This window comes from Euprymna scolopes, chromosome 3 (assembly GCF_053919585.1).
Source record: "Euprymna scolopes isolate OS-2025 chromosome 3, ASM5391958v1, whole genome shotgun sequence".
NCBI classification, from domain to species: domain Eukaryota; kingdom Metazoa; phylum Mollusca; class Cephalopoda; order Sepiida; family Sepiolidae; genus Euprymna; species Euprymna scolopes.
Window position 1 is genome coordinate 91,196,647 of NC_136484.1, and position 26,485 is coordinate 91,223,131.

Sequence of the window (26,485 nt, forward strand, 5' to 3'; positions counted from 1 at the left end):
CGTCCTTACACACACACACACACACACACACACACACACACACACAACCTTCTCAAATAAAATTTATACATACAGACAACTATCATATTGTTTGTACACACAAAACAAAACAAACCTCTCGCTCGACAAACGCATATATGCAAATTACTCTCTCTCTCTTTCTCTCTCTCTCTCACACACACACACACACACAAGATTAGTAACACATATGCACAAAATCTCCCATCACAAAGTCAGAGATCCCTAAAACGCACACATACACAAAGCAAATCCACATAAGACAATGACAGAGATCCAGGCTCAATTTCACGCATCTAATAAAACACACACTAATTATTACATGGAACTGTGTTATACACATACACACACATTTGTCCAACCCTTTTCCTCTTCTCTTCCGTCTTTGATTCGCTTATCGCACGAGCATGGCCAGCGTCTCAGTGTCAACTCAGTCGCGTTAAACTCCCCTCCCTCCGCGTCATTTGTATGTTTGTAATGAACGGTGACACGTGCCGGCTCTTATGGTGGTTGATAGACAGGCAAATTAGGAAAGAATAAATGATCACAGGAGAAAAAAACGCATGGGTGAGGGGAGCAAAAACTAGTAGTAGTAGTAGTAGTAGTAGTAGATTGGTTTCACTCGAACGACCTTGTTGCTTTTTTTCTTCTTTCTCTCGCCAACAGCTACTACTATTACACTAGCCGGTACCTTGGACGGACCTTTCCGACACTTTTCTCCTCAAAGAAAAGAGTCGAACTGGAGCCCTTCAGTTTTTTTTTTCAGGGTCGTTACAGCAGATACTATTAGCTCTATGGGTCAGAGTCTATGGCATACAATTAAAAAAAAAAAAAAAAAAAAAATGGACAGTGTAAAAAAAAAAGAAAAGAAATGACATGTTATTCGGTTCTTGCGTGTTGATTGTATGTGGGAATCAAAGAAACATATCCATGTAACAAAAATAGATTTTTTAAAAATTCACAGAGCTTTAATTTTTTTTGTCCTTTTTTACTAAGTTAGATGTATAAAATTGCTGTGCCTCCAGATTTAAAAAAAAAAAAAGGGAAATATATCAAAAGCTAGACGCACAAGAAAAAAAAAATTAACCTAAAAATTACTTTCCTTTTAATTTAAAAAAGTTGGACTATTCAAAGCCAAAACATTTTATGTGTTTATACGCGAGCCCCGTCTACAAACGAACCGTAGACACAAGACAAAGCAAACCTAATCTGTTTATTTATTTTGTAATCCCTAGTGATAATCTTTCTCGTACATTCGTACAAGCTCTCTTTAATCGATTTTCTTTTAATCTTTATTATTCATTTATTTATGACGATTTACGAACCGCGCGATCTCAGCGGAAACTCGTCCACATTCGCGACAATAACATCATCAACAACAACAACAACAACCACCTTTGTTCGGGTTCAATCTGTTTTCCACTGAGGATTTGATTATAACCGGAGAATGGGAAAAAGCCGATACCACGGCCAAACAGCAAATTCTTTCTATGTCGCCCTCTATCCGAATAGATGAAGGATACCACGAATATTGGGGGTGGGATTCGTGGCATAGATCCCATGAAGTCCAATTGAGCGGCGAAAATCACCGGACTGCTCACTTCCATCCAAACTGGTCGAACGGAACAGCAGGGGTGCAGGCCACGCGCCCCTTGACCCATTCCTGGCACTACTGGGAAATACATATTTCGAACCGCGTCTTTGGAACCAGTATGATGTTTGGTGTCGGCACCAAAGCGTCACGTCTCCACGAGGATGCTTTCGTCAATTTGGTGGGTGTGGATGACCAGAGTTGGGGCCTGTCGCACAAAGGCCTCCTTTGGCACAATGGCAAATTTCGAATGTTCACCAAACCATTTGTCGAAGACCAGTCGACAACCGTGGGTATTCTAGTTGATATGGAAGCCGGTACCCTTAGTTATTTTAAAGACGGAAAATATCTTGGACTTGCCTTTACGAATTTGCACAAAACAGATCGCGATTTATATCCTTTTGTTAGCTCCACTGCGGCTAAAACAGAAATGACTCTTGGAACCCGAAAACGAAGTTTTCAGAATTTGCAGGACAGATGTAGATTTGCGGTCCTCAGAGCTTTGCAAAGCGAAGAAGATATTGATGTTTTACCAACAGCAAATAAACTCCGGGAATTTATACGCAGTGGTTTATATTGAGAGCCAATTCAAGGTAATCTATACAATTATCTGTTTCTTAGGGTGAAATTGAGCTTCAAGGGTCCCTAAAAGTTGAATAATCTCAAACAAAGATTCATAACGCGCGTGCGGCATGCGCGCGCACACACACACACACACAACGTAAGAAAGACAGCTAGTGATTTAAAAATCGTATTGCCATCCGGACTTAGGGTTAGTGGCAAAGTTAAGCAAAGGCATATGTTTTATTCTAATGATTAGAACATTTGGAAGGTAAAGTGTCCAATGATTAAAAAAAAAAAAAAAAGTTTTTGTATTATTAACGTCGCTGACGTGCTGAAAAAATTCAGGACTCAACATGGCCAGCTAAAATCTGATTTTGAAATCAATTTAGACAATAAAAAGTTTATTTTAATTTAAAAGTCATAAAAACCTAGTACTTTTTTTTAACCATAAATCCGGGTTGAAGTACAAAAAAACAACAAAAACAAACCACGCACACATACAAACACCGGAAAAGGTGTGCGCAATATGTGTGACAGGATTGTTAAAAGCGAATTCATAATCTTACAGGACCCTTAAAGCTTAACTGTTCACAATTTATTTTTTGTCGGCTTTTTACTAGCGGTCCTGATTCCGACGTTGCCTGGACTATTTACATTTTCATTTTTGTTTCGCATTTTCTTAAAATTCTTGTACCAAAATATTATTTTAAAAGCTATTGGATGTACTTGTAAAATTATGTTGGAACTTTTTATTTTCTTCTTCCGAACTGAATTCCGAATTATTAATGGAAAATCTCTAGACTATACTGGAAATCAGTTTACGATTTGGAAGCCACCTACTTTTCGTTCTCTTTAATGAACATTTCCAACATTTTTATTCGTTGTATTTTTTTTTTTAAGCTAAAATAATTCAAACCCTAGCGTTGCACCGTTGCAATTTGCATGCCCTTATTTTTTGTAGTTTTCAAATCGTGAACTGCATGCATCGGTCATTTTCAGGATTAATTTCACCAGAACTTAAATCTTCTGGGTGCCCATTCCATACAAGTATCTAAAACTGAATTACATTTGAATTTAGGGTGAAGAAAAATAGGATAAAAAATCTTTTAAATTATGAGAGTTAAAAATATCTCAATATATTTTTCTTTTTTATAATTTAATAATAATAATCCAATATTGGTTATTGTTCGAACCAGAAAACGAGCATTGGAAATTCTAAATAAAATATTTTCATTTTTCACACCATAATAATATATTCTTTTAAATTCTTCCTCATTCATTTTTATACCTCCCCCTACCCCCACCTTTTGTTTCAGATTACATCCATTTTCTACCTTCACATTAGAATCTGTCTCAGCCGATTTTTGCCATAGACGTGACTGGGAAGATTTACTTTGTCTTAAGTTTTTATTCTTTTATTTTAGCTTTAAAAAAAAATCAATATATCTTCAGTTTGACGCACACCTGTTTCTCTCTTATTTGATTCGTTTTTCCAACATATTTATTTAGTTTCCAGTTTGAATTAATGAAAAGAATATTGAATTTTGTTTAAATTAAAAAAAACCAAAAAAACTTCAGCATTTTTAAAACTCGTTAACTAATGTTATTGAAGTTTTCGGAGATTGAAGAAGAATAAAATTGAAGAATGTCTATTTTCAAGTTAACTTAAAAAATAAATACTGACTGGTGTTCTTAGAATAGGAGCAAAGTGCAGTACTTGTTTTGATGTTACAGTACACTTTTGGTCATTTTTTGAATTTATATTTTTGTAGCACACGCACAGAGAGAGAAAAATATATCTACATTTTAAAATAGATTAAAATTATTGGTACTCATGCAATGCACTTACTGATCCGTGCTGAAATAATAACGGTATTATTTAAAAAGCCATGTTTTTTTTTTATTCAATTGTAAGATTAAAGTACAGAATAGGTACAAAAAACACCCTCCCCTCTCCCCATGTTAAGAATGGCTTTTTAAATAATAGAATTACAAACGCAAAAATGTTTCCCCACATTTTTATATATGACTCACAATCTGTTTTTCCTCCGACCCCCGTAAAGTAAAATAATTCGATGTAATTTTCACTGCATTATAAAAAGGGGCGAGACTAAAAAGTAATTTAATAATTTGGTGCTATCGAATTATTGTCGGAGGAAAAATGTGGTGAAACATTTTTGTGTTTGTAATTCTATTTTTTTTTATCAATCTTAAAGGGTATTATGTAAAAACGAATATTTACACATATTTTTAAAAAATATTATTCTTTATTTTTTTTTTTTTAGTTATTATTTGACTAATAATAATTTGACGTTCGCATAATTGTTAAAAGAAGAAAAAAAGTACAACCGAAAATTTAGTTTTAAAAAATACTGGCGAGATTTAAAATCTATTTTTTTTTTAAATTCTATAATTTAAAAGCCCGTTTCTTATTATGCACTAGTACCTTTTTAAAATAAATAAAACTGTTTAATAAAAAACAGTTTCATTTAGAGTAGTGAGTGTGCTGGCTCTGTATTTCGTTTTACTTTCCGTCAGTTTCTGTTTTTACATAAAATTCTATTCTGAGCTTGATTTTGTTTCTGTAGACTGAAAGTGTCAACTAGCAGAAAATGGTAAAAAAAAAAAAAAAAAAAAAATGGCTAAATATTCTTTCGACCATCTAAATTATTTAGAGATGATTGTCGGCATTACTCCTAAACGTATTTATTTCATCGTACATATATGAAACGGCGTTTCTGAAATACAAATTTACCGAAAACAGTCGTCATCGTCATGCACAATGAAACTCGCTCTACTGTTTTTTTAATTTCTTTCCTTTTTAACTAAAATATAGTTTAAGTACAAAGTTGTTTGCGAAAACTTCACTAATTCAAGTGACTGAAATATGAATTAACTAAATATTGTCTAAATCATTTAAATGAAACATTTAAGTTCATTTTAAAAGAAAAGAAACCCTGTTGTGAAGGAACAGCTGTTGTACTTTCACAATTGACTTGCATTATGTTCCTTGCTGCTGCTGCTGATATTAAATGCAGAGTAAAAAAAAAAAAGGGCCGATTCAAACAGCCTTTTCGACAAAACATGACCCTCAAGAATCTGTTTTACTTTTTTCTACCTTTTGTATTTAAAATAAGAAAGACAAATGATTTCATATCGTACACCTTTTTTTTTTTATTATTATACTTTCTTGTGAATGTGAACACACCTGGTGCTTAACCACTAATAATAACAATAGTAAAGGTTTCCTTTGTCTCTTTTCAATCTGAAATCCCCTTTATCCCCCCCCCTCGCAGAAACTACCGGCTGCTTCTAAAGCGACTATATATATATATATATATATATATATATATATATATATATATATATAATCAAATGTGCTTTTACGTGGGTAATTTAGTACTGGTCATTTCTACTATTGCACTACATATATTATACAAGGTGTGGCATAAGTAACACCTTTAATTTTCAATTCGAAGGGCGTTACTTATGTCACACCCTATATATATATATATATATATATATATATATATATATATATATATATATATATATATATTTATATTTATATTTATATATATATATGCTAGTAGGCCACCCAGTGATGCCCAGGTGTAAAATACCCATAAATATTATATTTAATTCCCACAGATTTCTTATTACAGAGCCAATTCTCTATTGATCCAAGTAAGGATTTCAAAAGTTATTAAAAAAAAAAATTATAACTTAGGTACATCCGCTAGAATCGAAACCAAAACGTTTAGAGCTCCAGCCTTAGTAGTTATTTATCTCTCCAGTGTTGTTACTGTCTGAGCTACTGACAGATAGATACGAAAGTTGAACAATTAAGCAACTTCCAGCTATGAATCTTTTGCACATGTGGAAAAGTAACAGCAAGTGTAATATTTCATTAGACTTACTCTGTCAAAATCAACTGTTTTGTTTTCAATTTTAACCTCTTAGCAGCAATTTTTGCAGGCTAAAAACCAAATCGAATATGTGCTACAGGTCCAAATAATCTATATATAAAATTTCAAAGGAGGAGCTTGGTAGAGACTTTTTCACACACTCCGACTTATATAAAATATTTCTGTGTGCTAGAACGTTTTCATCTTACATTTTATGCAACTATGCAGAATGTAGAAACTATGCATAAATATAAGTTAGTGCAATAATGAAATGAAAATAATAATCTTATAAGAAATCATAAAAAATGCATAAATAATTAATTAACGTTGGTTTTTCAAAGGAATATGCAAATTAGTTAACCTCCACCTGCATATTCATGACTGAGTATATTAAAAAGTTTGTTTTAATAATTTTTAAGTAGAAAAAGTAGGCTTTTGATATCAATGTCAGAGCAAGAAAAAACTCAACTTATATAGATAATTTCATAATTTTTTTATGGGGTAAATTATATTGCAATTATGAAGGCAAGACATTTTATATATATATATATATATATATATATATATATATATATATATTCGATTTGAATGAATGAAGTTTAACTTAGTGCGTATCAACCATCTATTTAATACCGGATAAAAGTGTCAGATATAATTTTATAGATAAGATAATTATTTTATATTCTTAGAAAACATAGTTTCTCAGAAGGAAATTTTACATTTTAAAGGTTGATATTACGTTTCTAAATTTTTGAGATGGGAGTGATTATTCGCATTCTTCAGGCAACACTCAAGCTACATATTGCTTAGGACTTCTATCCAGTCATGACTGACAGAACGAGAGCATGTTACCCCAATGGATTAAATAAAGAGTTTTGTTTGAAATTCCATGAAGATTCCAGAGTTTGACTCAATAAACCTAAAGGTCTCGGCGATTACATCAACTGAAATGTGAAAATAACACTGAAGATGAGAAAAATAGTCCAAAGAATAAAAATACTTTGATTACTAGTTTAGATAAATTACTCCTTCACTGACCGAGGACAGGAAAGATGAAATGTACGATCAGAAAGTGGTGTGCTGTTTTGTGATTATAATACCATCCTCCCAGGGATTGCCTTATTTTTTATTGGGAGGGAGGTAGTATAGCTTGTGTTGCCATGATACCATTCTTCTAGGCACTACCTCCCTTTTTTTTGGGGGGGGGGAGGATTTTAGTATATATCCTATTGTCCTAAAATCATCCACACCGGCATTACCTACTTTTTTTTTTTGGGGGGGGGAAGGATGCATAGTGCAGTATATATTTGTTCATCATATATACTTCCTCTAATTGCATATTTTTTCTAGTAATCCACATGAAAACTCATTTTTAAAAAAATTCCCTAAAAATAACTTTAAACTATTACCTACCAAGTACTTTTATATAAAGCATTTAAACAGATTAATTAAATTTTTGATTTCAGTTTTAAAATGTGTGTATTTTCAAAACTATATATAATCCAGTAGTTTAGAAAGTTATTCAATTTTAATGAACAATACAAAAAAAACCCTTAAAGTCCTTGATATATTTTGGTACACTGTTGGCATACTCTGAATAACACTAGCTTTAAGTAAGCAATTAAAAAATAAATCTTTTTATGAATAAAGTTATGTATTACTAGTTGTAAATATCTAGCATTGTATGGGATGTATTTTAGTTTTGTTTTTTAGTCGCACACCTTTGTTAGACTTATACAGAAAAAGTAACAAAATTCTAGTTGTAGGGGAGACAACTGTTTTCCCATTTTTTTCCTCAATTGAAAATGCACATCATTTCCATTGCTAATTTTTATTTTATCATTGAAAAATGTTTCCACATTTAATGCAACCAAGACAAAGCTTCTTTCATTCAACAACTATCTTATAGTTGTTGAATGAAAGAAGCTTTTTTATCTTATAGTTGTTGAATGAAAGAAGCTTTTTTATCTTATAGTTGTTGAATGAAAGGAGCTTCGTCTTGGTTGCATTAAATGTGGAAACATTTTTCAACTACTGATTGTCGTAGCTGATAGCACCTTTCCTAAGAGTCTGGCATTCAAATTCCTTGGCCTGACAATCTCAGGCGACATAAATTGGAAAAAGTACATGTAAGATGTTGCCAAGTCTACCGCAAAAAAACTCCTTCTACCATGCTTCTCACATCTACATGTATCTCTATAAAGCCATCACTTGTTTGTGCATGGATTATTGTTGGCACATCAGGACTGGTGTATCAACCACCAATCTCTCCCTCTTGGACTCTGAGCAAAAACGGATTTCTAACCTAATAGGTCCCACACTGTCTACCAAGCTTTAGCCCGATATCATATTGTCAAAGTTGCATCCCTCTGCTTTTTTTGCACAGAATGTGCTCCGATGATCTTACTACACTTGTAACCCCTAAATAAAAAAAATCTCTAATCCACTCACCTAGCAGCAAAATCCTATCCTTTCACTTAAAAAATTTGCGGATGCCAGATTTCTTATTATGATAGCTTCTTTTCTCGGACTGCTTGCCTTTGGAATTCTTTATCTGCTCCCTATTTTCACAATAATATCAACATGTAGAAATTTAAATGTAATGTGAACAAACACTGTGCCACCCAACTTTCCGTTATGGTTGTCCCCGCTATGAATCAGGCCCCTATCATAATAGCCTCAACTGCATTAGTTGCAATAGACTATGTTTTGGATAAATAAAAGTTTGAGAAATAATAATTTTGAATTCTGAAAATATGTACACATTTTAAAAGTGAAATTTAAAATTTAATTTAACTTTTTGGAAGATTTATTTTTATGTGCAGTTAGTGGATAAAGTTATATTATTTTAGTAAATAGTAAAAAGAGATAACCTGTTTTATTTGCAGTACAACAGCTGTGTAAACGTAAAAGGACTAGTGATCCTTTTTTTTTTTTTTTTTTTTTTTTTTTTTTTGATACGCCATTTAAATTTACATCTATAGATCAATATATAAATCGCACATGCAAAACACTGGAAAAAGAAAACGCATCACATGTTGGATTTTGAATATGATCGATGTAAGCAAATCGAGCTGGATGCAAAGGGAGTTAACTCTGTTCGGAATATACCACAAGGCAGATAATCTCATAGGTAATAAAAATGCAAATTAAAACATTTTTTATTATTTTCATTTTGTAAAAACAATTTAAATGTGATGGGATATCTCTCGTGGCATGTTAGAAACAGTTAACTCCATTTGCATTTTGCTCAATTTGATTATGTATTTATTTATTTGCTTCTCCATGAAAGCAAAGCGTTACACAAGGTGGAGGGAAAACTAGCTCGTCAAATAGGAGCACTCTGGAAGTAGGCAAAAATACAAATTGCCTTAGTATAGAAGAGTTTCTCTACATTGACTAAGGACAAATTAACTTAAAGGTAGCATCAGAACAGATCCTACACTTTGATCTTAGTCATCAGCCATGTTTAAAATCCAACATGATCAGATGTCTTTTGAGCAGCTTGTGTGTGCCATTCAAGTTGCTATAATTTTTTTTTTTAAATTATGCATTATTTAATGTTGACTCATTCTCAACATTTCATGACAAGTATTTTAGTGTGCTATAAATGTATTATAGTTGTGCTTTTTTTTTTATTATTAATGATGTTCTTTTTTTTTTTCTTTTTTACCACAGTGGCACCTGAGAAAGTTATTCTTTTCTTTTGGTTTAGGAACACAACAAAGCGTAATTCTTGACTTACTTTTTTACATTTAATTTTAACCAGAAATGACTTTTTATTTGAAGATTTTTTAAATCTTAACATTTTATTTTGAATAATAAAGCATAAGATTGACATGTTCCCCAATCCTAGATATTTCTCAACCAATAGCATGAGTGAAACCACATATCCCCCCCCCCAAAAAAAAAACTCTAAAAAAAGTGAGGCAATAAGTGTAGAGAGACATAGCAATAAATGCACATGACTGGCATGTGCCCACTGTAGGGAAGCATTTGTGCGCAAGCCTGGAACCCGTTAGATACAAGATTAATATGATTATGCAAATTTAGCTACAGTTAGAGGCCTGAAGTGGCAGCATAACAAAAAAACAGATTTTTTGCTCAATAGGAACCTTTTGGTGGTTTGGATGCTGCTTTGTTTGCATGTGATTTTATTGTTGTCAGAGAGAAAATAAAATTGACTGCTGCTGCTGTTTAGGTGAAAAAGCAAACATCTTCATTGTGGGGAAAATGAAAGAACAGAAAATAATCTGACTCATATGAATTTTCTTTTCAGTTCAAAATAATTTATGTGACTGAAATAGGAATTAATTGCTTAAATACATCTGCCACATAAATTATCATAATTTTTCAGAAAACAATTACATTTTTCATTTAAAAACCAGTTCTCATGACATGAAAAAAACCCAGCATGCTTAACATCACTTTTGGTGCCCAAAAGTGATTTCACTCTTGGATCCAGTCGCCAAACATATAAAGATCAGATTTTTCAACAAAGAGACAATGAGCCAGAGACAAGACAACAGACTACTGTCTATTGTCTCATGGCAAAGGGGAGAAAAATGACTGTTCTCAACTCACTCTATCACATGCATACATACTCTGTTGAATACATACACACACTTCAAACACAAGAACATTTAACTTTTTTATCCAATTTACTCACACAAAATATATTTCAATTATCTGTAAATCTGTACATAAATATGTTGATGACAATTTTCACTTAACATTCATATTGTTATCAATTTTTTAATATTTATTACATTTAACAATCAGCATGGGTCTTGGTACACTTTTAAGCTGTGACTGTCATCTATATCTTCTATAAGCTAGGATCTTTGCTACAAAAGTTATGCAATAGTTAATATATGTTAACCGTGTTTGTTGAGTATAATTAATCGATAATAATACACTCCTGATCAAAAATTTAAGACTACTTTAAAATTTTTATGGTTAACAATACTACAACCTAAAAAATTATGGGGGTGGGGAGTTACATTCCAAACATTTAATTCAGAAATTTACATTTTTATAAAATGACGAATTTTACACTTGATCAAAATTATAAGACCAGGGGTATAAATTGTTTTTAGTTCAGTTACAGATTAGCAATCACTGCATAAAGATGTCACCACGCCTAAAGCAAGCAAACTTACTGAAGTTGAGCATGCTTAAATTCTAGATTTCCATAAGCAAAGTTTGTCACAGTGGGCGATCGCAACTAAGGTAAATCACAGTAAAACTATGATTTGCAACTTCCTAAAGAACAGTGAGAATTATGGGAACGCAAAATTCACTGGTAGGCCTCCAAAAAATTTCTCATGCATTGAGTAGAAGAATAAAACAGGGGACTTTCTTCTAGTGAAATTAAGGCAGTCACAAATGCTGATTGCAGTTCAGTAACCATCAGACGGCACTTATGACAAAAAGGCATGGTAAATAAAAAGCGTAAACAAATTCTTTGCCTGCTTCCACATCACAAGATGGATCGCTTATGGTTTGGTTGTGAATACCAAACATGGGATGTTGAAGTGCAAGAAAGTCCTGATTTCTGATGAGAAAAAATTCAATCTAGATGGTCCTGATGGCTTCCAATAATATTAACACATCGAAAACATGTCTCCTGAAATTTTCGAGTGTCATAGTGGTGGAGGGTTCCTAATGGTATGGGATGCCTTTTCTTACAGAAGAATGATGGAGCTCCAGGTTGTGCAGGGTTGTGAGACAGCAGCTGGTTATGTTAGCATGCTACAAAAAGCATAATTGATGACGGAGGCCATCGTTTGTGTGGGGATGGATTGTTACTCCAACAGGATGATGCTGCAATCCATGCTGCACGATGGACCTTGACTTTTCTGCAAGAAAAGTCAAGGTCCATCTCTTGGGACATCTTGCATGCTCACCAGACTTAAACCCAATTAAAAATATTTGGGTATGGATTACAAGAGATGTTTATCGAAATGGCAAACAATATTCAACAAAAAATGAACTTCGTTAAGCCATCTTAAGAAGCTGGAGCACCTCCCCTCCTCGCACCTTAATGAAAAGGTTTATTTCTAGCATGCCCCAAAGAATTTTTGAAGTCATCAAAATCAGTGGAGGAAGAAGTCATTATTATACAACTTTTTTTTCCATAACCTTTTAGGTTATAGTATTGATAACCTTAGGAGTTTAAAATCTATCTTTTTAAAGATTTTCAAGTGGTCTTAAATTTTTGATCAGGAGCGTACATTTAAAAATTCCTTTGTCTGTCGTGGTAATGAATTACCTCCCCTGTATTCTAACATGGCCTCATCTGACACATCAATAGACACTTAATTTGGCACGAAAGTTGAAAAACCTTTGTCCTCTTTTGAATGGTGACTTCATTCAGACAAAACACTAAGGGAACTGCTCCTCTTTTTGAAATAACCTTCATTGGTTATATTTAGAGTCATCTAGTCCAGATGTAAAAAAGGAACCAATTTTTGTAGATAAATTGGCTTTTAATCAACTTGCAAATAGAATGAGTTGTTGCAAAGGCATTTAATGTATTATAATTTAATATCTATATATATATATATATATATATATATATTATCATTTCATCATCATGAAGAGAACTTGAATGCCTACAAGATACCATCCTTGAGTGTCTACAATCTCTCTGTGCAAGGGTTTGTTAGGACAAACTGGCATGATGATATTACACCCTGCAAGTAAATCCTGACTAAATATTTAAAATAACATAGCACAAATAAAATCCCGTCAGTATGGCTAACCCACACTGGCTTATACAAGGAATGGTGAACTTTATTCAAGTAGTAACAGCACTAAGTTGGTTACTCCACCAGACTAGATAAATTCTTGTCCTAGAATCCGGTAAGATCAAGAGGCCGCAATAAAGATATACCACAAAGACACAGTTAACTGGTCAATTAATGAGAAGAAATTTAATGTTCTTTGAGAGGTAAAGGTAGGATTTGATGGAATATTCGAATATCTATGTATCTTGTATAGAGGTCAAGTATTAGTCACAGAAAGAGACTACTTGATTTCTGAGGACTTCCACTGAAGTGAAATATCATCACTGCCTTCTGTGGTTTCTTCTCTATGCTTATTTCAGTATTTTCCAACTTTCAACAAAAAAAAAAAACAATCATTTGAATTTTTATTTACCCAATAAATTTATTTCAACAGGCAACCATAAAAAAATGAAAACTTTCTGACCAGTTTCAGCCATCATTATTAATCCTGTTTCACCATCTGTCAAAGTTAATCATATTATTTGCATTCTTTGGACTGCTGCTCTCGTCTTGAGTGTTTTTTTTCCACAACGTTTCAGTTGATGTAATTGCAGACCTTCTGCACAGATAAGAACAGTAGTTAGAATAATTCAAATAATACTAATAATTAATCTTCATTTAAAAAATTCAGAAACTTAATGATACTATTCTTGAGTGACTTGTGGGCCTTGATAAGAGGTGATAAGATTGTAAAAAAAAAAAAAAAAAAAAGAAAATACTATATGTCATGTACAAATGAGAAATACATATAAAAAATCTTAGGTATTGCAGGATGACATCATAATAGACCTGACATTGCCTCAGATAATAGCAAAGCAGATGCTTTGGAAAATGCAAGCAGTTTATTAGGTGTCCATTCTTACAATAGGCTGTCATCTATCCAATGTCTCGTATGAAATGTGAAGCATCGGAACCGAGAAACCTAATATTTTATCAAAGTCTAGTAAAAAAGCAAAAGTCTAGTATTATAGTTCATTTGTGCTCTGCAACCATTAATTTTCTCATGTGCTAATGTGGTTTAAAGAAAAAGAAAACCCAACCCATTTTGTTTCAATGCCAAAACCATAACTGATTATATTGTAAACAATTCATTGTTATGAATAACGGTTTTATTAATCAAAGGGTGGAGTGGTTATTCTTTGCCAAGGGAATTGCCATATAATTGGATATTATTATTATTTTAGGATTTTTTTCACATCTTTAAAAACATTAAGATTAATTTGAAAATTTTACAAAACCAAATAGTAAAAAAATATTTTATTAAATAATTGAATTTTTTTTCCTGAGATTTTGTGTAACACACCTTTTTTTAAAGAAGATTTAACTTTTTTTTCTTTTTTTTTTTTCATTTCGCTGGTGGTATTAACCCTTCATGGAGTAAGAAAAAGAATCTGTTCAGTGCTATTGAGTTACCACTTATCAAACCCTAAGAGCCACTCGAGGATAAGGATTAATGAATGTACAGTGGTCACCAAAACAATAGCCTGTAGTTATCGTTAGTAGTGGAAATTAGATATAATTTGATTATTTAAGGGGCCGACTTAACAAGAACTTGTTTATATTGTACTTGGAGATGACCATATTATAGTTAACTGGAAAACAGGCCAGCAGAACAGAATTCCACAGGTGGGCAGCTAGGAAAGAAGCTTTGTTCAGAGAACTTGTGTTTAAATTTAGGCACAGGTAGAATGGGGGGAGGGGGGGAGAATGTTAATAGTGGTTGTAACTAGATGAGTGTTTTTATGTAAGTTTGGCAAGCAGGACCATAGATTGGGGCCCAGATGAGCATTTGCCATAAAAATAATAGAGCAAAGACAAGCTTGCAACGTCTCTTCTGTGGGGAAAGAGGTTGCAGGGGAAAAAGGGCATTACATACTAGGTTTCAAAACCGATTTCAAACTCTGTCAAGGCAGGATAGGGTGCTCCGAGCAGCTCCTGCCCAGATGTGGCAACAGTACTCCATCCTAGGATGTACAGCTCTTGTACAGATAGAAAATTGCATCAGCATAACATATGTACCAAAGTAATAGAATAATCCAACTATTCTTCTGGTGATCTTGGCAACAGATTTGATTTATGTGCTCCGTTTCAGTTCAGGAGTGAGGAGTCAGTCCAAGAAATTTATTAAAATATGATGCTCCACCAAGACAAAAGCCACTCATTTCAATTGGGGCCAGATAGGAGTCTGGGTGTTGATAAAAAGAGAAAAACTTGGCCTTTAGATGTATTACAATTAATCGATCACCTTTTTCCCTATTGCATCACGTGGTATTGATACTATGAGCTTTTGACTTTACCCATTGACTACACATATAAACCCTTCAGAGAAAAAGGATTTAATACTTGAGAGGACATTTCCGGCTATTCCATAGCTGGAAATCTTTTGAAGTAGACCTTTGTGCCATACCCTATCAAAAGCCTTGGATATGTCAAGTGCTATTGCTCTAGAAACGAATGCCCTGTCGAGAGATTCACTAATCCTGTGTGATATTACAGTTAGCATATCAGCTGTAGATCTAGCAGAATGGAAACCATATTGCATGTCACTAAATAGGTTATTTTTACTGAGGTGATTGGCCACTACTCTATTATCACAGATTCCAGCAACTTAATCATGACTCACAGGAGACTGATTAGTCGGTAATGAGAGGTAGAAAACCGATCTCCAAATTTTTTTAATACAGGGCAGACTAATGAAATTTTCAAAGATGTTGTGAAGCCTTTCTCCTTAAGGTAATGTGTGAACAGCTTTATAAGTATGGGAGCTAGTTCAGGTTGAAGCTTTTTGAACAATATGATCTGAATGCAACCAGAGCCAGTTGCTTTATTGAAATCAAGGTTTTCGATAAGTTTGGCCACATTATGCACAGATATTTGTACGTCACATAGCGTGTTTTCAGTCACTAGAAGAAATATGGGGGGGGGGTAGGCAGCCTTGATCACAAAGGGTAGAATTCACTGTAAAGATTTTTGCAAATAGTTTGGCTTTGTCAGATGGTTGTGGTCAGTCTGAAATAGGTATGTGTGCTTGTGTGGTGGCACAAATTTTAAGTCGTAATTTTTCTCTCTCTACGAGGGGCTGACCCCTCTGGATTAATATCACTAGTAAAATGAAGAGAAATAACAGATAAAATCAACAGTCTTATTTTAAAAAGGTACATTATAACAAAAGTCTAAAAAAAAAAATGATTTTAATCATTTAATATTTTTTAACATTATTTGGTCTTCTAAAATTTCAAATTATTATTTACTCACTAGGAATTTTCACACTGATTATTACCAATGATTGTTCACTGGCAATAACAAGTAATATTCCCAGGAGTTCGAGTGACAATAAGTATTCCCAGAGTTCCAGCACTTTCTGCCTCTTTTGATAACCGTTGCAAATCATTTTCTTGCATTGCAATAACCGTTTACCATTGATTTCTCACTGGCAAGGACTGTTAGCTTTCTCTGGAATTTAAAAGGCAATAAGCTTACCTAAGGTTTCAGTACTCTCCATGCCCTTCCAGTGGGTATCTGGATGGTACTCTTAATCCTTGATCTTTCTATCCTCCTTGATTCTTCATGACCATTTTGTGTTATACCAACCAAAACTAGATACCAACATTATTTATTAATATTAAAAGAACAAAATGTCAGTTGCACCATCATAAGTTGGTATCACAGAAAATAGTTGTGAAAAGAATGAGATGATGGGAAGATCGATTGAGAAATCATCATCCAGATCTCCAATGGAAGCGCAGGAAGAGCACAAAAATAAGCTGAGTGCCATTTAAATTCTAAATAAAATCAATAGCCATTATCAGCAGGAATTCAATACTAAACATCTGAGAGAATGTAAAGTGATTTATAACTATAATCAAGAGAAGCAAACAGTACTGGAAATCTGAAGAAACTTGTTATCACTCAGACGTTAGGGAAACTATGTTTTTGCTAGGAAGTGATCAATGATTCGTCTGAAAACTTCTTGTGAGTAAACAATATTAATAATAAGCAAATGTAGTAATGGTAACAATACTAATTAATTTTATTGTGAATTATTTATAACTAGCAGGACTCGTTAACCGACGTTGCCCAGTGGAAGCATGACTCCCCCCCTCCCCCTTTGTAAAAAATTAAACTACAGTCGTTGTTGGTGACCAATATCCAACGTCCTAATGTTAAGAATGGCTTTCAGAATTGACACCTCTAACCTCCTCATGTTAAGAATATCATAGGGAATAGACACGCCCAACCTCGCCATGGTAAGAATGGCTTTCAGAATAGACACCCCATTTTATGAGGGTAGGGAGGATTGTCAAAGTATTTGCCCCAAGTTTAACCTTGATATGTGTTGTCAGTATACCTGCCTGCAAAGACTATAAACCAAAAAAGAAATTGGGGGGTGGTAGTGTCATGTGGAGAAAAGTATATTTGTTTATCGTGTGTGTGTAGAACAGTGAATTACAGTGCGTAATGCATGTCATTATTTCTCGAAAACTACTTGTCTCCGCCAAAGGTAAAAGAGATTGTCTTATTCAGCATAATCTAAAACTTAAAGAAGTCATCAGATTAAAGTAAATTGTTTAGGTGGAGCTAAGGTAAAAAATTACCTAATAAAAAGAAAGTTAATATGTAAGCAGTGTTGAAAATGACTCCTGAAAAAAGAACTAAACAGAAAACAATTATATATATATATATATATATATATTTAACCAAGTAAGATCTGTGACTTACTTGTGGTTACATTAAATACTTTTACATGCAAAATCCGATCCCGCATTTTGCTAATTCCTGCTCTCTGATGAGAACTAGAGTATTTCTTCAAAACTCTGCGGATTAAGGACTATCCACTTATCTTGTGCTTCCTTTTTAAAATTAAACATGTTTTTAACTCTTTTTTAAGATGTTTTTTTAACATGTTTTATTAATCATTTGTTCATATTATAAGCTTTATTTCCTTTTCGGTTTTATTGAGCTTTTACATCTGGTTGAGATTACTTGTAAATATTAACTCTTTAATATTTATAATATATTTTAAGTTTACCATTTTGATTACCTTATATATATATATATATATATATATATATACACAGGGTGACCCAAAAAAACGGGCCCCAACTCTAATTAGGCCATGTTTCTTAGTGTTTTGTCTGAATGAAATGAAACTTTGGTCATAACTAGTTTATTATATTCAAAACATCATATCAAAACACAAGGGTCTTTGGCCTTTTTTTCTCCGTTCTACAGCATATGTTCTAGATGGCCTACATTTAGCTTTTGTTTTTTGGGGGTCACCCTGTATATATATATATATATATATATATATATATATATGTCTTGGAAGTTTTTAACCTTTAAAACTATAAAAAAAAAATATTATCATTCTTTAGAAAACCATTTAGTCAGTAAGTCATTCAATCACCTGCAATAACTTCATAAACTTGCTCTCTCGAATTCACTATAGTACCAGTAATAATTTATTTTTGAAGGGATCATCAGTTGTTTACCATGAAACACTGTTTCGGGGATTTAAAAACAAAACAGTATATTACATCATGGCTCCCCAGCAGTGTTGATCAAACACCACCTCCCTTAATCTTAGGAAAAAAAACATGTTACAAATATTAGATCTAGTTTCCTATTCTTAATTACTTTATCTAACCTATTCATGTTATAAAAATAAATTTCTTACCTGTGAGATTCATCTATTTCCAAATTCAAAATGGATATATTTTTTTAATTTACCAGTCTTGTATTTATAAGACTAGGATTAATCCATTTGACTACTTATCACCCCCACTATGATTAGTATTTTGTATATTTGCATTCTTATTTATTGAAAATTAAATATATATAAAGGTTAAAAATAAAATATATACATTTTTTTTTTATAAATACATTTTATACATTACTAATAAAGTTTTGGATTTTCTTTATTAATATATTCTGGTTAATTTTATACGATTCAAAAGTATTAGGATAACGAAAAAATGCTTTATTTAACTGTTTAAATATTTTAGTTTTATCACCACCTTGTTTTATCATCCTTATTACTAAGCTAGAAACTGGTGGTATAAAGTCTACTAATTTTAAAGTAACGCGAGCTATCCTCAAAAACTCTGAGATAATGGTTCCATAAAACATAAAAACAGGGCAGGTACTATCTTTATGCAGCATATGCACTATTTGAAAAGAGAAAGAGTTTCTTTTATAAAATATTTTATAAAGAAAAATCCCATCCTCAATTTTTATATCCAACTCCAGAAATGTAGCCTGTTGTCCTCTGTGTTCATAATTCAATTCTAACTCCTATATTGTTTGCCGCTTTATCACTAGGAACTATTACAAACTTATCTTGAAGTAATAAGGATGATAAAACAATGGTTTGCCCATGTGAGCCATTTACAACATGCAGATACTGATGGTGTGAGACTCTAAGAAAGCAATCCCTGTCATGGATGTGCGCCAGAAACAGAGATGCATCATTGAATTCTTCTATGCAAAAAAAAAAATTGAACTGATCAACTTTCACCGCTGCCTGCTGAACGTTTATAGAGCCAATGCAGTTGATGTCAGCACAGTTTGTAGATTTCAGAGTGACGACAGATGTGTATGACTAAGTGCATTTTAGATGTCCATGCACAGCCACCACCCCAACTCGCCCATGCTGATTGGTGGATAACTGTGAATTAAATGCATGTAGAGTTGAATGTGGGTGTCAGTCTACTGGAAATGATTTTGTGATGTCTAGAATACAGCAAAGTGTGTGCTAGGTGGATTCCACAAATGCTCATGCAGGATCAAAAGGACCATCGATGGGATGTCTGTCCGGACTTGTTAAATCAGTACGAAGCCAAAGATATCGGATTATTGGACTGCATCAGCACTGGTGACGAGTTGAGATGTCATCACTATAAGTCCAAGTTCAAACAGCAGTCGTTGGAATGGCACCACTCACACTTCCCAGCAAAGAAGTTCAAGATGAAGATATCTGCAGGCAAAGTGATTTGCACAGTCTTCTGAAACAGAAACGGTGTTATCCTCCTGGATTTTTTCGAACCAGGGTTGACTGTCAACTCTGACCGTTACATTGAAACATTGATAAAGTTGAAGGCCTGGATTGCCCATGTGAGGCCAGAGAAAAAGGAAACCTTCAATTTGCAACATGACAACACTAGGCCGCACACAAGTTTTAAGACCACAGAATGTGTGACAAAATTCGGTTTATCGATGCTGTCTTACCTTCCAAATCATCCTAACCTTACACTATCTGACTTCCACTTGTTTGGATCTCTAAAAGACGCATTACGTTGGTAGGATTTCCCTGACAACAATGCCGTAATAATTCTAGCAACACAAAAATGGACTGTCTCACCAGGTGCTGACTTTTACAACCAAGATATCAAGGCTCTTATTCATCACTGGCAAAAGTGCATTGAGAATGGTGATGACTATGTAGCAAAATAAATACTGGAGCAAAGGTCGCTTGTTTTAATAGTACCACTTCTGTCTTTGTAGTTCTTCAAATTTTTTAGTTAAAAAAATAGGAGGTATTACTTTTAGGAATGACCCTCATAGGTCTTTGATTAAATTTGAAATCAATGGTAGCAAAGTTGTTCTGATTTTCTATAATACCTAAATAATATTACACTCTTACTTTTTAATTTTCTAAATAATTGAGCACTATGACTGGATTCTCTCTCACATATACGCTACATTAGTGCATCAGGTTATATTGAAAAGATACCAATAAAATAATGTTTACAGATGTATTAAAGAAAATTAGGACAACATTGATACTGTCAGCTTCAAATCCAAATAAAAAGAGACCTGTAGTTAGTCTACTATGTCAGACACTCTTTATATCTGGAGATATATATATATTTAAAAAAAATATTTATTTTTAAATACTTTTATAATACATCCAAAGCATATTTATGAGATACACTCTACTGAGTGCACAAGATCAAAATGAAGTAATACCAAGCATACTTTTATGGTAAAGAAAGCTGAAGGTAAAGCTTACACAACTGAAGTAATAGACTAATTTTCTTGTGTTATGCCTCTCTTAGAAGATCTTAAAATGATTTTAAAAATCTATGTTTTGGAGGGTTTGATGTGGCTCTAGGAGATTCTAGGAGTTAGTACATTCCTCTAAAATGTTTATGTAAAATTTGGTCAAGATCCAAGAAGAAATATTGATATTATCTCATTTTATTTATTTTTTTTCAGATGATTTCGCCTTCATGGATGACAGCAGTTCCACAAAAAGATGAGGACAGCCATTCAAGAAGATAATGTGCCACATAGATTCATTATCCGGGTATTTTGCAGTAAAGACAACAAAATGGAAAAGTGGCAAAAAAAAAAAAAAAAAAAAAAATCAAATGTACAACAAATAAATGTTACCAAAGGCAAGATAAGTTACTCCTCTACCACCTAGAGAAGTTTTTTGTTTTTAACATATTTTAAAGCATTTTTCAATTTAAAAGAATTTGCATGTTCGATTAGAATGGAAAATAACCATGGCTGCCATAAGACCCACATGGGAATTCTTGATAATCGCTTAAAAATTGAAAATTAAACAAAATATTGTTAGAAAAGCACTTGATAAATGTCACCATGGCATTTATTGGGTGGGTTTGTATTGGTATTTTGTTTATTTTTTAAGCAATTATCGAGACTCTTCAGAAGACCATCTCATGTCAGCCATTTTTTTTTCTTGGTCTAATTTAAGATTCACTGCTACTTGTATTTCAAAGTAAATAAAACCTTTAAAATAAGTGAAAACACAAAAAAACTTATCCAGGTAGATAAAAGAGTAACTTATCTTGCCTTTGGTATCATTAACTTGTTATGTAGTTATTTTTTTATTATGTTTTCATTTTGTTGTGTAGTTATTTTATTATAACTTTTTCATTTTGTTGTCAATACAACAAAATGACTCGTTATCCTAATTAAGAAAAATAAAGTTAATTATGTGTTGAATTTTAAAATTTCTTAAAAGTCAATTAAAATTTTTTTATTGATTGAAATTGTTGCAAGTTTGAAATATCAAGTGAATCTCTCAGCTTTATAAATTTAGTGTCACAAAAAAGTGCAGGGATAATCTCTCTCTCTCTCTCTCTCTCTCTCTCTCTCTCTCTCTCTCTATATATATATATATATATATATATATATATATATATATATTTATTTATTTATTTATTTATTTATTTAAACAAAAATGAAGCTTTCAAGTTTAAAATGCATCATATATATTTTTGGTTAAGCTATACCAGCTTCTCCTGACTCTTAAAATCTATATTTTTGAGATCTATAGACAATTTTTTGTTACTAAAGTTTAAATATGAAACTACAATATTTAAAAAATATATATGAACATTTCCTTTTTTTTTTTTTTTTAATATATTTTTTTGATTTTTTGCACTCAAAAAGAGGGTTCTATTTGCCATGTAAATGTCTTATAAAATTAACTGTCCTAAATTAAAACAAAATATTAATATATTTTTAATACTATTAAATGAATAATATTTACTAATCAAAAGGAGCCTTGAAATATTTTTAAATTACGGATTTTAGATAAAGTAAAGGATGGTGTCATTTCATTATTAAATTACCTGATGTTGACCAGGATGCAGGGAAGTAATTTTAGTTTGTAATTTTTATTTGTTTATACCTAAGATAGACTACACCTTCATCTTCTTTCATGAAAAAATGAGCTATTTCCACTTGCTAATTTTTATTTTTAGGTGATTATTTAAAAACGTTTCATATTACTAGTCACCTGAGCCTATTTTAGTAATCATTGAAATAAATGATAGCAAAGTACATTATTATATTACCAACAACAAATGAAAATAGGCTAGTTAGAATCAAAGTTTGATTTGTCAATTTAAATACTATTAGGATCTGACATTGAAATTCCAATAAGATAATGTTATATGTTAGATAGTTGTAAATTGAAATGAAGAAAATGGAGTAGGAAGATTTAAAGAAAACATTTATAAAAGCACCCCCACCCCCCCAAAAAAAAGTTTTAATATCTGTTATGTCTGTTCTGAAGTGACTGATTTTATAAAATCATGTTTGAGTGAAAAAAATGTAAATCCTGTTTTGTATCGAGTGTATTGTTCTTCCAGGTTTTTGATTCCATTGTGTTAAATACTAAATGAAGGGCTTAGATTTAGTTGCAAAGTACATTATGAATTTGTTTGATACTTTATGTAAGGTGAGTTGGTTATTTTATTTTACAGCATATCAACCCCTTCGACTTATTTATTGCAATCATTTTGGTAGAAAGTCTTTCAGTTTCTTCCGACAATATTAGGAAGTGAAATTTGGAACCGTAAAAAAAGAAAGTAATATGGTGTTATGAGCACAGAGAAAAAGGACAGTGTTCTTCATTAAATTTCTAGCAACATTGGGACTTATCAAGGCTTGGAGGCCACTCGAAGATAAGGGTTAATGAGTGTACACAGTAGTCAAGGGGAAAATGTTGTAGTCATCATTAGTAGTGGAAATTTGGTAAATTGCTTTACTTAAGGGGATGGCTCCTCAAGAACTTGTTCATGTAGGACTTTAAGACAAACATATTGTAGTCGGTTGGAAAGCAGGGAAATGGAACAGAGTTCCACAAGCGTGCAGTTCTAAGAAAGAAGTTTTGTTCATAGAAGCTACATATATCTTAATAAATTAAGTTGAAAAAAATAAATTTTCAATAATTAAGACAAACTTATCAGGATATAAAAAGTTCTACCTATCTCTCTCTCTCTCTCTCTCTCTCTCTCTCTCTCTCTCTCTCTCTCACTGAGATTGATTGAAAATCGTGAGCTATGAGATGATATCCCTTTATTTCTGTATTTACAAGTGTTTAAACCAAAAAAAAAACATTTATTGTTCAGGTTGTTATTCTTTCTTGAGAAAATGGTCTTTGTTTTTATTTTGGGAGGAGGGGCTTGGAAAGGGTTAATTATGAAATGTTTTGAAGCTTATCAGACCCTCTTGATAATCGATCCCCTCTTGTGTTTTAAAGTCTCATCGATATGTTTTTAATCTGTAACTAAGGTGAATATGTTACGCCATTTCTATCCTTGAAGACTTTATTTTTCTTCTTGAAACAATGGGAAATATTTCTCTTGCAAGATACAGTGTTTCAGCATGAAATAATCCACAATGGGTTGATATGCTGCAAAACTGATATCCAAACTATTTCCAAAACCTCACATACTTCTGAACAAGAAATCAAACGACAGTTTCTAAAATAATGAAAACTTGTTTTATGGTTTTCACTATTGTTTGTTGACTTGTTTAAGTTCTTAGAATTTTTTTTGTATTTTTACACTTCTTGACATTACATTCATCATTAAAAACATTAAATAAGATCCTAATTTTATGCACATTTGTTGTTCTATGAAAAATTACTATTCCAATTCTTAGCAAAAACAAACAGGCAGTTTTTTTCAAATTTAAATTTTCCTATCTTTCAAGAGGAAAGTAGTCACAGTTCATCTTGATGAATAATTATAAAAAAAGATCATGAATAGTTATATACATAGTTATCTTCCCTTGCCATACATGGGCTGCAACTATTTAACTTGGAAACTTAAAATTTTTAAATCATTCTAAAAGAAATAAAACACTACTTGCTTGTTTTCAATAAAACTGATTTAACCCAAATTAACTATTCAAAGCAGCCGACAGTATCTTTTTGATATAATCAATAGTAAACATTCTAGCCATTTTGAAATCTACACCTGTTTATTATCGTGACATGATTACTCAAAATTTAATTTTAATACACGGTAGAAACTTTGTAGCGTTAAATTTGCATGTGAAAGTTCAAGTATTATTGTATATTTGTGCTCTTAATGCAAAGAAGGTGACCTCCCTCTACCATGCTAGAAAATTACTCACACCAGAGAGAATCTTATATCATAACAATAACACAATTCACATTCATATCATTTTATAATAATTTATACTCAAAGCAAGACATGGAGTATAAATTATTATAAAATGATATAAGAATTTCAAAATAGAAGCTCTATTAATGCTAAATATCGAGCTTGTCTTTTGTAATTAAAACTCGATGCATTTCATGAATCAATCTGATCTATATAAATTGATGTTGTCATTTTTTCCTTATCAGTGTGTGTGTATATATATATATATGTATGTGAGTGTGTGTGCATATGTATATATATATGTATGTGAGTGTGTGTGCATATGTATATATATGTGAGTGTGTGTGCATATGTATATATATGTGTGTGTGTGAATATGTATATATATGTGCGTGTGTATATATGTGTGTATATATGTATATATATGTGTGTGTATATATGTATATGTGTGTGTATATATGTATATGTGTGTATGTATTTATATATGTGTGTGTGCATGTATTTATATATGTGTGTGTATATATTTATACGTGTGTGTGTATGTATTTTTATATATATATATGTGTGTTTGTGTATGTATTTTTATATATATATATGTGTGTGTGTATGTATTTATATATATATGTGTGTGTGTATGTATTTATATATATATATGTGTGTGTATGTATTTATATATATGTGTGTGTGTATGTATTTATATATATGTGTGTGTGTGTATGTATTTATATATATATATGTGTGTGTGTGTGTGTATTTATATATATATGTGTGTGTGTGTGTATGTATTTATATATATGTATGTGTGTGTGTATGTATTTATATATATGTGTGTGTGTATGTATTTATATATATGTATGTGTGTGTGTATGTATTTATATATATGTATGTGTGTGTATGTATTTATATATATGTATGTGTGTGTATATATTTATATATATGTATTTATATATATGTATGTGTGTGTATATATTTATATATATGTATGTGTGTGTGTATGTATTTATATATGTGTGTGTGTATGTATTTATACGAGGGATGTGCAATAAGTAATGCCCCTGACCCACTTCCCATAGCAGTAGAGCAATGAAACTTGGCACAGTTATTAGTCTTTCTCTACATAGGAACCACCCAGAGTTATGCATTTCTCCCATCGTTTGATGCAGCTCTGGAGACCGTTTTTGTAGAACACCCCAGGTTGGTCCCCCAACCACAACATTACTTCAGAAATCAAGGCTGCATCATCTGAGAAACGCGTTCCTTTTAAAAACAACTTCATGGCTGGGAAGAGTGAAAGTCAGAGGGTGCAAGGTCAGGAGAGTAGGGAGGAAGGGGGAGGATTTCATAACCACACGCCCGTGCTTCTGATCTGGTGACATTCGAGTTATGGACCGGAGCGTTGTCCTGCAGGAGGAGGGTATCTTTGCTGATCTTGCCCCGCCTCTTGATTTTGATAGCTTCCCTTAATTTCCTCAAAAGTGAAGCATAATAGGCTCCTGTAATTGTGGTACCCTTTGCCAGGAAATCTGTCACCACTACTCCATTCTGGTCCCAGAAGACTGTGAGTATGACCTTGCCAGTGAAGGGCTGCACCCTTGCCTTCTTTGGAGGTGGTGAGTCCAAGTGCTTCCACTGCATTGACTGGGCTTTGGTCTCTGGATCATAGTTTTATCCTGTGTAATCAGTCTTTTGAAAAACTTTGACTCATCTTCATGGCATACCTCC

The 26,485-nt window shown here is 32.5% G+C and overlaps 1 protein-coding gene across 1 annotated transcript; it reads left to right on the top strand.

The window, feature by feature from the left end:
* The first annotated feature begins 308 nt into the window (after window positions 1-308).
* Window positions 309-21,245, top strand: LOC145257498 (SPRY domain-containing SOCS box protein 3-like). Its single transcript, XM_080115664.1, has 2 exons — window positions 309-2,202; window positions 21,090-21,245. Exon 1 carries the CDS (start codon window positions 1,509-1,511, stop codon window positions 2,187-2,189), a length of 681 nt encoding a protein of 226 aa, XP_079971790.1. The 5' UTR covers window positions 309-1,508; the 3' UTR covers window positions 2,190-2,202; window positions 21,090-21,245.
* Window positions 21,246-26,485: the final 5,240 nt, after the last annotated feature.

Bases quoted from the DNA above. Each gene is read 5' to 3' on its own strand.
- LOC145257498 (XM_080115664.1), top strand. From the start codon at position 1,509: ATGTCGCCCTCTATCCGAATAGATGAAGGATACCACGAATATTGGGGG.